This window comes from Pleurodeles waltl, chromosome 8 (genome assembly GCF_031143425.1).
Source record: "Pleurodeles waltl isolate 20211129_DDA chromosome 8, aPleWal1.hap1.20221129, whole genome shotgun sequence".
Classification (NCBI taxonomy): Eukaryota; Metazoa; Chordata; class Amphibia; order Caudata; family Salamandridae; genus Pleurodeles; species Pleurodeles waltl.
The window spans coordinates 1,519,440,924-1,519,459,525 of NC_090447.1; the positions used below are offsets into that span (position 1 = coordinate 1,519,440,924).

The window sequence follows — 18,602 nt, forward strand, 5'->3', positions numbered from 1 at the left end:
GCACTCTAGGCCGCTAAGAACCCCTGAGGTACTCCACACGCCAGGTAGATAGGACACTCTCTCTCCTCCCAGTCAGGGTGTGGACCCGTCGAGCCAAAAAGCCTTGCCGTTCGTGGAGGGTGCCTTCAAGCATGCATGACTCCCATCCAGTGTCTGGGGGCCCCCTGCACTCTCCTGTATGTAGCACTGCGCATCTAGGGGGACCCCCGTAGAGGGGGGCCGCATGCACCGTGTCCCAGTGCAGGCCAGGTTCGCCCCATCAAGTCGCCGACTTCGCCCTCCTCGTTCCAGCTCACCTGAGGCGGTCCATGGGGTCAAGCCTCCCAGAAGTACCCCCCGGCGCTGTCGTGTAGACTGCGATCAGATGTCCTCAGAGGAGAGCTGCCAAAGGAGCTCTGGGGGAACCCCGGAATTTTCGCCTCTCACCTTGATCCACTCGGTCCTTCCCTCGGGTGTCGGTCGCCATGTTGTGTGTGCTCCGCGGTCCTTATCCGAGCACAGACGCCGCGCTGGGCCCCTCTGTTCGTCGGCGTGGGACCCCAGAGGGAACCACCAGGACCCCTTGTACTTCCTGTCTCCCAGAGGGGTGAGCGGGAAAGGAGCATGGAATTGCTTTAGTGGCTCTTCTGCCACCGGGGACGCCGTTCAGATCGCGGCCGCCATCTTTTTTTTTCCGCGGCACTCCGTCGGCCGCCAATTCAGCTCCGAACCTCTCTTCACTCCGGGACCGGACCCCTCAAAATGAGCCTCGGGACCCCTGCGCATATTCAGCCGGGCAATGGAGCGGTTTGGGGGTCCACTGCCTTTCAGGCTGGACCGGAGTGGGAATCGCTGGCAGGAGCCTCACGGAGAGGCTTCCTCTGCCATCGGCGTCAGGCCACGCCCCACCGACTAATAGAACATCTTGTGTAACTAATTATAAATAAATGTTCTTTAAGTTTTTGTTAATATATAAAATGAACAAAAGTGGAGCTGGGAGTAAATGGTAGCGGGAGTATTGGGGACGTGGGGGGTAGTTAAAGGTGTGTTTCAACTTGGTGCCAGTTTGGCCAGATGTTGGTCATGTCATGTGGCCTTTAAATACTCCTGTTGTACTGTGTTGATGAATGCTAATAAACATATATATATTTTTTTTTAAGTGGAGCAGGGACACACTCTTGCAATACTCCTCTTTGCAATTTAACGTGGACTGAAAGATCCCGTTTAGGTCCAAATCTGGTCATAGCCGATTAATTGTGATGCATGATCGCCAAATATGTAGAATTGTGGCATCCAGCCCCATGTCATATAAAAGCATCCAAAGTGTAGCCCGATTTATCTTGTCAAAAGCATATGACAAACCCTTGAATGCAAGGTACAGTGGGCAGCCCTTTGCTACTGTATACTTTCCTATAAGCAAATGCACATTTTAGCACTACTTCATTGTACCTAACTTCTCCCTTAAACCATATTGACAAGAATAAATTCTATAAAAAATACCCCTTCCTTTAATCTTGACCGTAGATTCAAATAATTAAATTGTCGTATAACTTTTTAGGGTCAGTACAATTGCCTTTCTTAAATATTGGAACGATGTTTGAGCATGACCAGGAAAAAGGAATTTCTGTTCTACAAATATTGTCCAATATGTTAGTCAACAATGGTGCCCACAAATCAACCTTACATGCAGAGATATCCATCGGGCACAAGAGCATAAACTATCAAACCAGTGCTGAAGGAGAGAATTCGGCCTGGTGGATGGACTAAGTAAAGATTTTTTTTTATAATAAAAAACGCAGTTCAGTAAAACCTGAGGCAAAATTACCTACATGTGTCAGTATCATCTGACAAGTGGGCCATACAACTACTCAAATAAGCTTTAATTAAAAATGTAAATGATTGCTTGGATTGGATATGTGCCATACTAGCCAAAGCTCATTGTGTTGATCCCGCAGCGGAACAATAGTTTTGTCTGGGCAGCTCACATAATGCAACCAAAAAACAAAAGTCGCTAAAAGAGGGTTATGATCATTTTAATTGACATCTAGGGTCTCACTCCTTTTAATAAGGTCTCAAACGTATCAAAACAGTCATTCAAAAAGGTAAAATCCTCAGTATTCACTGCATGACCTCCCCCCCCCCCTCCCACCACTGGTCTCTGTACTCTTTTGGCCGCTACCACACCTTCCATGCTCAACCCCTCTCTTCCTTTTGACCGGCTGTTCATTTGGTGACAAAACAGTATTGGGAGCAAGTAACAATAACCCCTAATTTATCTCCGGACCAGCAGTGCAGGAGTTAACCCCTTCCATAACACATGAGACAGTAGACTCAGAATGACTGCTCACAATGGAGGGGCCTGCTCCTTCAATCAGCATCATCCTCTTGTCTGTTTTGTAATTACCCCCCACTGCTGGTTCCAAAATGGAATTGATGGTAGTACCTTTAGATGCATGGGCAGGATTACATACAATTTTCCTTTTGTCCATTTTGAACAATGACTCGCCCCAACAAATGCCCATGTGGAAATATAGTTGCCTATCCTGACCCCTCCCAGGCTTTTGAGCTGGGTTTAATCTCAAGAATAAGCAGGGGGGTTGGAGTGTGCTTATTAATAGTGCTGTCATCCTAATCCTGCCTCCTCCAGGCTAGGATGGTCCTTTTAGCACACCCCTCTCGGTCTGCCCCCCTCCAGCTGCCAACAACAGCAATACAGTACAGTAGTCCAGTGCACTCTAATAGTGTAATGCAGTCCACTCCACTTACCTCCTCCTTTGTTGCTCAGCCTTTAGCCGCTGCTACCACCCTGCCAAAAAATGCTGAGTTTGTAACAGATCATTGTGGTGCCCACATCGGTACCAATGCAACATCAAACATGGTTATCGCCGGTTCCCCTTGCCAATACAGCTGAGGTCCGGACCTCTGGATCTGGACTCCAGCCCCCCGTCGCCTCTGACCCCGCTGCCTCCACTGCACTTTAGAATGGTGCAATGCCCTGCTTCATGGCCGGCCTACCAGCTCACCAAGAGATCCCAAACACAGTGGAGGCACTCCGCCTCCTGCAAACAAAGGGTACTTAGCAGTGGCTTCGATCAGTAGGCCAAAAAATCAGTACAGCAGCAGGCCAAGTTGGTGGACCAGGTCGGCGGAAACCCCTTCATAACCCTCTTGTCCTGGGGTGATTCCAGGCTGATCCTCAGCAGATCCACGTAGATCACTCTCGCTCCAAATCCTTTGGTGGCAAAGGGCCACATGAACATGCGGCTAGGTAATGTAAAAGGGAGGAGTACGTGTATGGTAAGTACAGGTATGCTGTTTGACCTGAATGATTTTGCGGGCAGGGGCAGGTTTAGTGCTGGGTGCCTAGACCGGTGGGCAGGAATATGTGAAAGCAATGCACCAAAACTGGGAACTCACAAACCCGGAAATATAGAGTGGGACTCTAGCAACTATAGAGCAAATGAGCACCATTGAAAACTGCCTGGAGTGCTTCATTTTTATTTAGTTGAATAAGGGGAGATGGTGAAGATGGAAAAATACCTCACTGAATTTGATGGGGTCCCTCGGCCAAGGACAAGGAACGACCCTCAAATAAACGTGATGTCCTAAAGCTGTTTATTTGCATCTCAGTGTATGAAGTAGTTGAAAAATGTTGAACCCATGCATGCACTGCTTTAAGCACCTCATTTGAGTTTGAAAATAGTGCATTTTGTGTGCCCTTTCATGAGCCAAATGGACTGAAATGGACCCAGAATGAGTCTGCATAGTGTTGTGGTTGTGAGAACCAGGCCTTCCAGGCCTTCAGTGAGAAGGGTGATGAGGAATGCAGCCAGAGACCGTACGCTGTAATGGTAACTTTCTTCAGCATAGCACCATGATTCCTTCACTGAGTCCCACAGTCTCACCAGGCATCAAGTGAACTTCAGCAGAACTACTTGGAGGTAATTCAAGAATAGAACATACTCTTGTGTTTCTAAGTGTAAACCCAGAGCTTCCAAACTATCCAGCAAGCTGCCCCTTACACACAGCCTCCCTACTAATGGCTACCCGCCACTATCAAATAAAATCAATATTGACAGGTGCATGACAACCCCCTATATTCAAACATACTTATTCTATTAAGACAGCTTCACTTAATATACTTTCTATGACTTAATTGTTACAGGAGCTTCTGAATGTAGATATCCAGCAACGCGAGCACTATGAGAAATATGGTAGTACCTAAAAGAATGTAGTTTAATGTCTGCACAATACAGCACAATGAATGCAAGCTATACCCTCCTATCTATAAGAAAAACCTGTCCGCATTTCAAAACAAAAGTACACGTTAGGAATGTGAACACAGATTGTCGTCTGCTGTCTCTTGCAGGCTCCCATCTCTGCTTTTGTTGGTATTAAGAAAGAGTGGCAGAATGCCTCCTGATTCACGAACATTAACGAGAGAAGAAGTTTTACAAGCTTGTATGTTTTTGGATGAGATTGAATAGTGTATAAGTGCAAAGAACAGATGATGGATGGAAACTCACCTTTTTTTTTTTGCTCACCACACCACCACACTTTGGACCCAGCTATATGCAAATCAGTCTTCACCCTTCTCCACATGGGAACAGTCCAGTCTGGACTGCCAGTCCACATCCTCCTTCGACTGGAAAGAAGTATCATGGGACTGGTTTCAGGGTATCACCCCTCATCAGCCACACTTGTTTGAATCCAGTGTGGTCTTTATGGAGGAGCCCTGCAGGCACATTGAATGCCTGGAGAACTGTGTGAAATAGAAGTATTGACAACCAGAGTTGCATCAGGGACTTACTTTGTGCCTTGACATTGTTTTCTCATCAATGTGTTATCTTTAGCGGTGGCTAGTGCAAGATGTTAACCACTAATAACAAGGTATGCAGTTTCGTGAATCCTACTCATCCACGTTCGTATAAGTGGATTAGTTTAGGTCTCCAGAAGTATCCTTTTCATAATACATGAGCCCACACACACCAAAGTGGCATGCTTCATCACTGGGCTCTGGTCCTTGCTGGGTAGGCGCTACAATAGCCAGTGGGCCACAGAGATGGCTCTTTGCTGGAGATCTTTTGTCTCTCCCTCTGATGTTGGTCAGGCGAAAAAGATCTTAGCCCTTCTCTTTCTAGGTAGGAAGGTTTAGAGTAGACTGAGAATGAGATATGAATAAAATTATCCTGTGGACCACCAAAAATATACCCAGTGGTAACACAGCGCTTTCTTTTATCAGAAGGTGTGGCAGCAGAAGAGGATGCCTCATTGTGATCCAAGGAGAGAAAGTGGCTACACACCTGGTGATAGTCGGACCAGCAATAATTGGCTTAACACCAATGGCAATTTTGAAAAGGAGTCCTTTCCATCACGGGGGTGCATTTTTTGCTCCAAACACGACGGAACAGGCCCCAGAGGAGTGAGGCCTCAAACAGGGTGTCAAAGAGGTCCCAGTAATCAAAACTGATATTAAGCGCTCCAACACAAGATGGTAAAGATCTACCAATTTGTTTTATCGATTGATGTAGATAAACTGAGTTAGCCAGATGACAATGACAACCTACTGGGTGTTGACCTGGAGCTTTGTGGAACACATCTGAACAAGATGGCAAAAAAAAAACAATCTAACAATGGAGCTGATGCCCATGCTCGTTACCAGCAGTAGGGGTAGTCATTATACCCTGTGAATCGAAGACTTCTTTGAAGAAAACAAGTTGCACATTCGGCTGTGTTCTCTCAGTGCCTGCTGACTCCTAGGCCACTACTCCCATGCACTGTGGGATACAGCAGTCCAAATTCTACAAACTCACAACCTCCGGCCACTACTAACCTAGGGAATGCAGGATTGGCAGCATGCAGCAAAGTTTGTGATGTGCTCTAGCTTGGACACAACTGACTGCTTCGGTCAGGAGACCTGCATGAGTGTGGCACTTTGATATCTCACCATCCTTAATGAATATCAGACACAAAGGTGGTAGGAGGAATGCTTGCAAAATGTCTAACCACAGTTAGTCACTCTGGGTAACATTCCAGACCATCATTTTTTCGCCCATCATGCCGTCTCCGCTTGGTCCCCAACAAATGTAAATCAATTTTGACTCCTCTCCAAAATGAACACAAGCATCCCAAAACCGGTTTTGCCCTGATTTTCAATAGATATGCCAATTGATGGTTTCTACCTGTTGGGCAGGAAAGTGGATTCAGCCCTGGAACGTTCTCAGGAGAGCTGGGCCACATGTTTATGGCTAACCCACGAACTCAATATGGGCAGGGTTCTGGATAAATTGAAGTCGTCCATCAAATTCTGGAATTTCCTAAGTTGATCAGTAATGGGTAAAGTGGCGCTGTTAAAAATTGTTGTATTACGCCACTGCATCTATATATTTCAGGGGACGCTCCATGACATCCCTAGAAAGAATTTTTCTGAACTCAATAAATTGATTGTCGAATTGCTCTGAGCATTGGGAGGAAGAGAGAAGGCCTCACCACTGTGAACTTGGTTCAGAGGGGGGTTCGAGTTACCTGATCTGGATTTGTACTATTTGGTCACGCAGCTGCAACATGCAGTACATTGGCTTACAAATGCCGAGAACTTGGAAAAACAACTACTGGTTGGGAGATACAGGGGTCACTCCCTACCAAAATTAGTCACGATGGGTTCTGGGGTCCCAGCTGGGCTACCGGATGTAATCAGGCGTGCCCGCAGGTCTTGGAAACCTGCGGTTAAGAGGTTGTTGTGCCGTGTGCCCTATGCTGCAGCTCTGCCTTTGTGGATTCTTAAACCCTTCCATCAGGTGGCCCAGCAACCGATGACATGCAGGGGACTGCAAAACTTTGGGCGACCTATAACCTGACGACCGGTTTATAACCCTGGCTGATGCTTTGACGACTTTCAGATTGGACTCTGGGCAGTTCCTTCAGTAGGCTAAGATATCAGCGATGGCCAGGCGATTTGGCCCTCCTTTCCAGAGGCGCCCACTGGGTCTGATGACCTGTTTGACCCTGGAGGGGGGACGCCGGTTGGCGTCCCACCTCTACAGAGCTCTGAGGGAGGATCAACCTCCCAAGGAGCGCCCAGTGCAAATTAAATGGCAGGCTGTACTGGACGAGCCGTTGTTGCCCAAAGATTGGGTTGCCATCCATGAAGTGTCTTCCAGTGCCCGCTTTAAGCTGGCACAATATAACATCATACACCAGGTGTACCTATCCCCTAAGATCTTCATTTCATATATCCCTCGAGGCCCTCTGCCTGTCCACGGTGTGGCCAGGTCGAGACTGACTTTCTACACTTGATGTGGTGTTGCCAGAGACGGTGGCTTACTGGGATGGGATACTGTCAGCACGTCAGGGTGCCACCGGGAAGTCCATGCCCAGAGAGATCGTCACTATTTGTTGGGCTGGGTCCAGATTAGCAAGATATGGAAAATGTGCAGGAAGCTCCAATTGATGGGGCTCACTTTAGCCAAGCTACAACTGATAATACGGTTGTTGTCCCCCAGGATAACCTCATTGCTGGAGTGGAAGAGGGACATAATTGAATGGGCGAATGCTGAGGAGAACCATATGCAGAGAGACACGAAATTGGGGGCAAACCTACAGGCCTGGGCAGCCATGCTGGCTGATTTGCTTGACCCGCCAGCTGTGGATCTGTTGCGGTCGGGGATTCGTCTAGGGTGAGTCCTGATGGAAGTACGAGGGCCACTGTTAATGAGGTGCCGGTAATAGGTAATCCTGATACAGTTAGTGCTGATGCAACGGTAATTTCCCTGTGACGTGTGTAGCGTGAATACCGTTGAATTGTGAGGGAGGGGACATGGGAGGGTCTATGCATGTTTACACTTGTAGAACTACCATGTACCACATGTATTTCTGGGTACTGCCTAGCATAATGTAACAATAAACTGTCATGCTACTGTTATACTGCAAAATACCAATAAAAAAATAAAAATAAAAAAGAGGCCCTTACTGGGCATTATGGGGCATTCCTTGCTTGGACAAGTGATTAATAAATGAGGGGCTCCTGTTGCTAATTTTTTTTTTTTTTTATTGTTTGGGTGTCATGGTGCTGAGCCAGGACACCCACGAATTAGATTTTTGTTAGCGGCACGGGGGAAGCCCCAGGGTCCCTGCTGACTACCTGCAAGTGGCCTTATGGGCAGTGCAGGAGCCGCCAACCCTTTTAAAAAAAAAATTGTATTATTTTATTTGGGTGCCCTGGTGACCACTCAGGGCACCCCACAGCATTTTTAATTTTGGAGCTGTGGGGGGGAGCCCCAATGCCCTCTCAGCCACCATGCCAGCACCAAATCCGAGAATTGATCCTACCCGGTGGGAGCAACTTTTTGTTGTTTTGCAGGCAGGGAAACTGCGTGTCCCAGAAATGGGGTCTCTAGCACCATGTTAGTGAGCTGTCCCCTGGGGATGCGGTCCCGAGGGTCTCAAGGAGACTTAGAGAGGGTGGCTGCATGTTTTCCTCCCCTTTAATTAAGATAGCCTCAGGGGATGTGGGTCCCTGGGGCCCCTGCACCATACATGTTTTTTTTACACTTTTTTCAGAGCAGGGGACTGAGTACCTGAATCCCAAAATGTCTGCTATTATATCTTTGTTGATATGGTGGCGGGCAATCAGATCTTATCTCTAGATCTGTTGGCTTTGCAGCATAACTTATACAAAGTTTTGATCCTGAACAGAATTACACCAAATCTTTAAAAGGATGCTATCTAGACCAAGATCTTGCTTTTTGCCCAATTTTGTGTAATTCCTTTCAGCCGTTTAGTCTTTAGCTGTGTCTAGTTTTTCTATAAAAAAAATAAATGGAAAGCATATTTTGGGACCCTCCTCCCCCTTTTCTCGGCACCTGTATGACAAATCAACCCAAAAATTACCAGAAAGGGACTAAGGTCTTTGGGACTATTATGGAAAAGTTTTTTGAAGACTTGTCAGATCTTAAATGTCTTTGCTGTAAAAATGGTAACTGCATTTGTTTTTTTCTGGCTCAGCATCAATCAATCAAAGAATTTAAGTGCACTACTCACCCGGTAGGGTCTCACGGCGCTGGGAGGGGGTGGGGGGCAGTTACTGCTCGAAAAGCAGCCATGTTTTTAGGTGCTTTCTGAAGGTTAGGAGGTCCTGGGTCTTGCGTAGGTTGATGAGGAGGGTGTTCCAGGTCTTGGCGGCGAGGTGGGAGAAAGATCTGCCGCCGGAGGTGGTGCGTTGGATGCGGGGGACTGTAGTGTGGGCGAGGTCGGCGGAGCCATGGATGGCACTGTGTTAATCCTATGCTGAAAACTCTGCTAAAAAAACCAGACATTTGAGATGAACAGATTTTGAGCATCGCCAGTGTGGTAAGCTGCTCCACATAAACAAGCTGCTTTCCGTCTCAAGTAGGGAACTACCCAGAGTTACTTTCTTCCTTTGTTGCATAGGTTATTTAGCAGTCTAAGCCTAAAAGGGTATTGTGAATATATATATGTGTATATATATAGATGAATGTAGGACTACTTGATTAAATGAATAATTAAGGGAAGAAAGCAAATGTCTGTATAAGCTGTGTAAAAGCACCCATACCAATTATTATTTATGGAGCGAAAAAGAATAAAGATGGATAACCACTGATTTTTACAATTGTTGAAAACCTTTGAGAACACTGAAAAGTACCCACCAGAACTGAGAATAAATAGAAACTGTAAATAGGAAAGTAAACTCATCATTGTCATGTTCACGGTATGATTAGTGCAACCTCACTAGAATCACAGTATGCACACTACATTCACCCTGGATCCTAGTTACATGGCACACAGTGTCCTGGTTCCATATGCACAAGTGAAACATAAATTGATGTTATAAAGATAAGTCCAGAAGCCCATTTTCTTTTCAGGGGTATAGATAAAGGCCTATTCCATTAAGATTTAAACTCAGCTGCCACAAAGTTCCAGTCTGCCCACAGACTCGCATGAGGGGTGCAGTCATCATCCTCAAGTACGGGTGATGACACGTATTTGGCCCTGCTGATCCCTGTATTCTCCCAACGAGCGTCAGTGGGTGGAGCACCTCATTGATTATTGAGTCTGTTGGTTGGAAATCACTAAGCTGGTCTGTTTAAAGGTGAACATGAGTAGGTTGGCTCAGTTTCCTGAGCCAATGTGAGGGATTTGGGCACTTTTTTTTGGGGGGTGGGGGGGAGGCAGAGGTGGTGGGGTGGAGATTAGTAAACGGCAACATCTGAACTCTGTCCCATAGCATCATCCTCTTCCTCTGTTCCAGCTATAACATTACGTGTGTGTGTGTGTGTTTTTAACAAAACTTTTTCCTTTACATGTTTTTTTATCTTTCTTTTAATTTTTCAGTGCACGGATCAGAGACTGGACATATGAGCGACAAAGAAGCCTTTACATGCTCTTTAAAAGAACTTTCAAGAAACCACGCGAGTGAGGCATGCTTTGATTGCACTGTGTGCGCGAAGAGATTTCACACGAAGGCACTGCTTACGGCTCACCAAAGAATTCATCAAGAAATGAGATCTTACCTTTGCACCAAGTTTGAACATAGCTTTACTGAAAACTCAAGTCTTCTAAAGGATCAAAGGTCATGTACTCAAGCAAATCCCTCTCATTGCACACAGTCTGAGAAGAGCTTCACTCAAAATCAAAACTGTGAAACACTTCCTGTAGGAGGTCCATATCACTGCAATGACTGTGATAAAAGCTTTACTCGAAAGTTAAATCTTCGTTATCATCAAAGAACACACACAGGAGAGAAGCCCTATCACTGCACCGACTGTGACAAAAGCTTTGCTCTCAGGCAAACTCTTCTAGAACATCAACGAATACACACAGGAGAGAGACCCTATCAGTGCAAGGCGTGTGAGAAAAGCTTTACTCAAAAGTCACATCTTCGTTATCATCAAAGAACACATACAGGAGAGAGGCCCTACCACTGCACAGAGTGTGGGAAAAGCTTTACACGTATGTTCCAACTTAAAGAACATCAAAGAAAACACACAGGAGAGAATCCCTATCACTGCACTGAGTGTGGGAATAGCTTCACAACTATGTCAAATCTTAAATGGCATATAAGGACACACACAGGAAAGTAACATTCTTTATCATAAAACAATAAGCGCAGGAGAGAGGCACTATCAGTGCACCAAGTGTGAGGAAAGCTTTATACCTATGTCAAATCTTAAACAGCATCAAAGAACACTCACAGGAGAGAGACTATATCATTGCATGGAATGAGATAAAAGCTTTAATGACAAGAAAACTTTTAAAGTCCACCAAAGAATGCACGCAGGAGACAGGCCCTGTCATTACACTGATTGTGATCAAACATATGTTTCAATGTCAGATCTTAAATGCCATCAAAGACCTCATACAGACTTGAAACCCTTTCATTTCACACTTTTTCTCGTTCGATATTGACATGCACCTAGGAATCCACATATCAACCCATAGACTGCAGTATACATGAGATGTTTACACAAGAGAATTCCTCTCCATCACCAATTAATGCATAGGAGTGAATAACTTTTCACTGCACCACATTTGCTAAGAGACTCTCCTAAGTCACACCTGTTGTGGCTCCTGAAAATCTACTTTGGCTTAGGCTCTTTTCAGTGTACTGTCAGAAAAATTATACATTGAAGACTGTTATATCACCAGTGGTTTCAGACGGGAAATAAGCTCTTCTCCGTCACTACAAGAAAACCTTCACTGTGAAATCCTCATTTTAGTCAATCCTGAGAGGCGAGGCCAGAAAAGGGATCCTCCGAGACCCCAGTATGATTTTAAAAAATAATTGCTGGACTTGCTGAGCTGTAGAGGTGATGTGCCTGAGGTGAAGGAGTTGAGAAACCAGAGGATATGTTTGTGCTAACGATCTAAAGTTTTTTGTGGCGCTGCTAGGTTGTCATGGGCCCTATCGCAAGCAAGGACAAGCCATCTATTTGATCCTCCTGGACACTGAACCCAAGGCATCTGCTGCCATCCGTGCACCCCTAACCCTGCAAGCATACTCTGAACCACCACCCTAATACCACCATGCCCAGGTTTCCAACCCTATTGTGTTAGGAGACATTTGGCAACAGTGACCCGAAGACCGGCCACAAGAGCTTTATGTATAATGTTGTCTGCACACAGGTTTAAAAATAGTGACATGCTAATGTTGGCATCGATAATTTGAGCTGTGTCCCGATAGCGACATGCACATTCCAACAGGAGCTGGATCCCAATAGTAGTGGTTAGCCCAACACACTGTAACATGAGCTGTACCACTATAGTAGCCACTTGTCCTGTTATATGACTATACTGACATAGCTGTGAACTGCACACCGCGAAGGTTATTCTAGCAGCTTGAACACTGCTGCAAGGTCTGTGTTGCTTTGCATTACTGTCACTTCAGTAGTAATCACTAGTACCAAAAAAATGGCCTTTCATTAACCAAGGTGGTAACCACTTGATTGGAGGTATCTTAGCAGATGGATGTCTGAAGATCTCCACGCGTGCACTCTCTCTCTCTCCCCCCCTTCACTAGTTTCTTTCAAAAGTTGCAGCATCCTTGTAGATTTGAAAACTGTGCACCGGAGAACTAAGTAAGAAACTTGTCGGTGTGAGAGGTTTATGAAGTCATGTTTTTTTAATATCATTGGTATTCTTAAACTGACACTAAACAAAAGCAAAACTACAAGTCCCAGAATGAAAGGTGATAAACGAGACAGAAAAGCTGCTCATGCCTAGCATGGGACAACTTGAGATCTCCTCGTAAGTGACTGAGTAATTACATTTATGTGGCATACTTTACTGCCAGTCAGTGACTTGGTGCAGTGGCTAACTTAGCAGGCCATTGATAAATATTGCAGGACCTCGAGGGAGCAGATAATGACGATGGTAGTATACTCAGGCTGCGGTCTATGTTTTCTAGATTATCTGAGGTCCTTTTCGTCACATACTGCAATTAAACCTTATCGGTGCTCCAGGCAATCATTCTTGTTGGAAATCATTATCGGTGCTAGGTGGTTCGATGTCCCATGTGACAATTCCAGCTGGTAGTGCAGCAGCAGAACGGTGCAGTGCATTGTGGGACTTGTACTTTGGTTTTAGCATTTGGGTAGCATGGGCTTAAAGGTCCAAACATGCAAAGTGCTGCTCAATATAAAGAGCCAACGCCAAAGTTAACAACACATGACGGGAATGTTTTTGGCAACTCTCAACTTTGCATACTGAGATTTGGAAGTCATAGGTATGTGGGTAAAACTGGTACCAAAGTTCCAGAATGTTGGCTAAACAGCCTGAAATGGCAAAAGTTGCAGCAGAAAACGATGATCCACTCAGAAGCTATGAAAAGGTGATATGCAGTTTGCATAGCTGCCAAGTTTTCGGATTGCTTATGTGTGACATTTCTATGGTCTAAGTGTGTGAATGAGTGATATTTCTATTGCCAAATATCTGACACTTAAAGTGATATTTCCTCAGGAGTAAATCTGAGCAGTGACTAGTATTTTTGCCTTGTAGGGTTTGGATTATTGAGTCAAGACATATAACCCAATAATCAATAACCAGACCAGTTGGTGTTGTCTATACGTGTTAACAGTATCAGATGAATGAGTACTTATAAAGGTTTTGTTGTGACTTGGAACTAAAAATGTTTCAGTTCTAAAAATTGAGTGTGACGTAAACGTTAGTAGGGTCTGTGGAAGAGGAGTGGTCTTCACAGAGCTTCAGTCGGTCGCGTAACCTACTCATGCTGTCTTCTGAGGTTTCTCATTCGTTTAGCCACTTTCATTCTTTCTTTTCTGTAACTTTCTGAGCGTTTCCATACGTGTATCTCGCACGTCATGTCCTTTCTATTCATCTCTGACTTTATAGTCTGCCCTACTGCATCTACTTCCTTGTGTCAACCCCCACCTTCCCACCGTTCACTGTGCTTTCGCTCACTCACATAAATGGCCCTCACCCTCCTCACCTGTAAATGCAATTTCTTTACTCTTTGACCTGTCAATATTTCAACAGGTGTGTACCTCATTCACACACTCCCACATAAAATGGTTATTATAATCAACAATACTGTTGTGATACTTGCTCAGTGCGCTCTGCAGAGAGGCTAATGTTTAAAGGAACATGTAGTCTGAGCACCATTATGACCCACTTACATGCTTGTTGAAAAACGTGCGCTGCCTGGGGCTCACTATCGTGCCCCATCAGTAACGCCTACCCCACATCCTGAGATCAGGCAGTCACCTAGAGGTGATGTGGTTCACGGAATACAGCATATACTGCTTGACAAAAGAATAGAAAACTACTTGCAGGAGAAAGCAAATATTCTTACCGAATTCAAGGTGAAGTATAGCATATGAATTGAAAACTGGCTCTGCATCTCTGACATGAATTACCTCTAGGTGCTACAGTCCTTCTGAAGAAACTCAAGAGCTTCAACTTCTTGCTGGTAGCATAGTGTCAAGCCTGACGATTTTGCACAAAAGTAGACTGGATTTAGTGCAGAACTAAATGCTCTCTGAGTCCTGCTTCCCTCCTCAGAGGCTGCTGTCCTGGTAACGCCACATGTTTGGATGTTTGGGGAGTAGAGGGGGTGCAGAGGGCATTAGACCCCACTGTGTTACCCAGGCTGTCATGAAGAAAATAATTTAATGTTCAGACGAACATGATTCTATATCTGCGCCTGCTGACAGGCGCACGAGCAGCACTGTAGCAACCACTCACCTTCTCATGACCTGGCTCTGACAGCTCTTGGCTGCACATAAGAAGAGCACTGGACGATCTGATACTAGAACAACAGAGTCTGGTACGCGGAATTGTTTAATTGTGTGTGAAAATGCATTTTAATGCTGTGATGTGAACCCTAGCATTAAAATGAGTTATATAAACCTGCGATGCGTGGCACTTGGCAGGGCTGAGTTTGTTCTCGAAGATCAGCCCGGCTATGGTGATTTAATCGCCTCAGTTAGAAGTCTAATCACAAGGACACCATTACATGCAGACAACAGAGATGCAACCCTCTTCTTTAATGATAGGAGTTGCTACACCACCGCCCTGACTGAAGAACACAACTTTAGTTGGTCCTGCTTTGAACGTGGAGCTCTCAATTATCCAGAATAGGATCTTGCATTGAGTCTCATGCTTGATTTATTCCCTGATGTCACACTAGGAACCCAGGTAACTGTTAATACATCAGTGCAACCATACAATCAATATCCTGGAAATACAATCAGAATATTTCATACTATGCACATCATTGTACATGATCCAGCCAGTCAGAGGCCAACCCCTCATCTCCTCCCTTGCCAGATTTTCTACCGCATGGTCTTGTGTGGGAACCCATAGACCATTCTAGAGAGAAGATATTTACAGTTTTCCCCATCTTCTTGAGCAATAGAACATCTAAGTTTGGCAGCATGGCAGAAATCCCACACAGGTTGTAACAATTTAAACCTTGTAAGACTTGAAAAAAATGTATATAGCTGACCCACACTGAAAGTGTTTATATTCCTTGCACCTGAGTCACAGGCCTTCTGAGTGACACATTTGTATAACTTTTTCTCCAAAGACATTTAAGAATCATAAAAAAAGGCTGAGTTTTGCCGGTTTGGAAAGGATGATTGAGGATTTTCCTTCAAAACATTGAGTTAAGCCTTTTTTGTCATTAAAGAAATCCAACTTCAAGTTAAGTAAGACTTTCAAGCAGATTCTAGGACCTTCTCACCCTGCCTCTAAGGGTCAGACAATTGGTCAGCCACTAGCAGTTACATTAAAGCTCAAAACTATGGGTGTGAAGTCAAGGTACCGGAAAAGTGGTCAAAGATAAACTCAGATTTTGGGAATGGTTCCTGTGCAAGACATTGGCGGCAACAAAAATATTAGAAAAAGGTTCAAGTATGCCTGGAAATGAATTGATTAAAGTTTCGACAGTTAAGGTCCAATGGACGGTGTAGAGAGCATATTTGATGAAGAAATCTCAGATTATGACTGAGGACCACCCGTCCCATTCAATGACAATACTGTTTAAGAACAAAACAAATAGATTGTCCAGTCTCAAATAAACAGTATGCTGTGCAATTTACGAGTCATCCTTTAGTTTCAGTGGTATCGTATGCATCAGATGTTGGTGGCGTCCCCTATTCCAATACAGCCACCAAAAAGATCATTAAAATATGATTGTTGCAGGACAGGAAAAAGTTCCAGATTTAGATGAGTTAAAGCTTTTTTTCAGTGTCAATGAAGGAACGTGAAGAAGGGCTACTCGCCCAGTGGAATTATATATTCAGTACTTGGGTTCTGATAAGGTTAATGCAGAATCTAAATAGTCTCCACAGACTGATCATGCTTCTAGTCACCAAGACCTCTGCAATGGAAATGCAGGAAAGAATGGGTACATCCTTCACAATGCCGGGTCCAGGTGCATATGCAATTGTGAATTTTCATGAAAGGGCGCAGATTATGTCGGGAGATGAAAACAGTAACTGAAATGGTGATGCCAGAGTCCAGGGTAACTATGCAGGAGGGGAAATAGCATCACCATTGTCATATGTTGATGGTGCTGCATCTGCAGAGGACCCACTTGGTTTACCACGTAATGAATCAGAATGGAACCACTGCATAATTCCTGGTGAAACCAGATTTTTTCCCCTGATGACATTAAGGGGGAGAGTGGGAGGGGGGCTTCCTTCTTTAGTAGGGAAAGCGGCTGAGCATTTCAGTCACCCTATACTGCGGTTGAGGAGACTTTGGGCCCGATTTAGATCTTGGCAGAGGGGTGACTCCTTCACAACAGTGACAGATATCCCATCCACTGAAATCTAAATCCCATCATATCCATGCCCTTTGTTTTCTTTAAATTTTATAGAAAAAGCACACTGGATTGCTAGACAACATCCTGTATTAGGCCATAAATGGGAAGATGTTCTAATAGTGATGCAAAACCCTGACACATCCTCCTTTAATTTGTCATCGATAGAGACAAAATAAGCTACTGATGCTCTGGTATGTATCTTGAATCGGGTTAAAATCGATTCAGCAGTATAAGCTGTAGGACAACGAAGATCAAGAAACCTTTTTAATGCCATGTACAGCTCCCACTGATGAGGAAGGGACAAAGTGTGATTCAATATTCAAGAATATACATATTTTATCTGCAGGTAAGATTGCCAAATCATCTGCTTTGTTGCTGGTTTAGACAGGCAGCTGTGAAGCAAGAAACCACCCTGCCTGAAAAGACTACTAGAGGAAGATCGCGATAAGGCTCGATCCATACTAAAAGATGGGGAACAAGCCTCCGCTTCGCTAATAGATGCGTCATCTTGTGCTTTTAGGCAGATTAGAAATGCAGCAGTCATTCGGAAGTATGAGTGATTTAAAAATACTAATTTTAGAGTAGAGGCTGAATCACATGAAGGGTATGCCCTTTGATGGGAATGATGTCTTCTGTACAAAAAAACAAAGATGCTGCAATTCATACCGTTAAGGCTGATACTGCGACAGCTTAATCGCTAGGCATGCTTCAAAACAAACCAACATTCAACAGATGCTGAAGACAATATCAAAGGTCACTTTAGAATCATCAGGGATCCTTTTTTAACCTTACAAGTAGCATAGAACTTACGGCCAACTTATAGGGCATCAAAGGTAGCAGTGTGGCTGGACTAGCAGGCAAGGAAGAGGTAATCAGTCCTCAAAATATGATACAAAAGGACTTGACCAACAGCATTTCCTCTCTTGGTCGGTTGCTAGTGGTGGGAATGGTGAAATATTTTCTGAAAGACTGGCAAGAGATAACCACAACAGGATGGTCTTGGATATTGTTAAACGTGGTCATAAACTGGAATATTTGTAGGAACCTACTTCCCTGCCACCAAAGACAGAAAGACACAAACACTTAGGAGTTGCAGCAGAAAGTGCCAATGCTGATGATGAAGCTATAGAGGTAGTACATTCGGAGGAAAGAAACAAGGGCTTCTACTCCAGATTCTCTCATATTAATAAATACCAACATGTTAGAAGGTACCTTCGATTCATGGTAGATGGCAGCCCTTATTAGTTGAAAGCTCTTCCGTTGAGACTCACATACGCCCTACGAGTCATTACAGCATTCCTGGCCCTAGTGCTGGAGTCATAAGAAGGGAAGAATGTATGGTTTGTTCATACCTGGATGGCAGGCTCATTAGAGCAGACATCCAACAGAAAACAGAGTACATCACCCACTTAACAATGAAAGTCCTTTCAAAACTAGACTTAGCCATCAACAGATATCTGAGATGTGCAGAAATCTGGTATTTCCATGTGTAAGAGTAACAACATCCAGGCAAGTGGTATTTCCATCTTGAAAAAGTGGAAACAAATTGATTAGCCAGGCTATATTTTTATATTCTCTTAGCCAAAAAATGTACCTCTGTAAGAGTGCTCCAAACGATACTGGGAACAATGTTGCTTTGCGTTCAGTTGATACCTTCCTGCTGTCTATGAATGAGAATAATACAGGACCAATTAAGTGAGTGGTGGCAGCAAATTTACGGAGGATAGGTCGACACAGTATGAATAGCTCTGCACATGAAACACAAACATTTTCAACCACTGCACCCAGTAAAGGTTCATCTCTTCTTGACTGCAGGTGC

At 44.5% G+C, this 18,602-nt stretch overlaps 1 protein-coding gene across 1 annotated transcript in view; it reads left to right on the top strand.

The window, feature by feature from the left end:
* Positions 1 to 16,050, top strand: part of LOC138248867 (zinc finger protein 586-like) — a 109,988-nt gene extending 93,938 nt beyond the window's left edge. Inside the window, exon 8 of the mRNA XM_069202829.1 lies at positions 10,330 to 16,050. Coding sequence (XP_069058930.1) covers positions 10,330 to 11,078 — 749 coding nt within the window. The 3' untranslated portion in view covers positions 11,079 to 16,050. The remainder of the gene's footprint in view (positions 1 to 10,329) is intronic.
* The last annotated feature ends 2,552 nt before the right edge of the window (positions 16,051 to 18,602 follow it).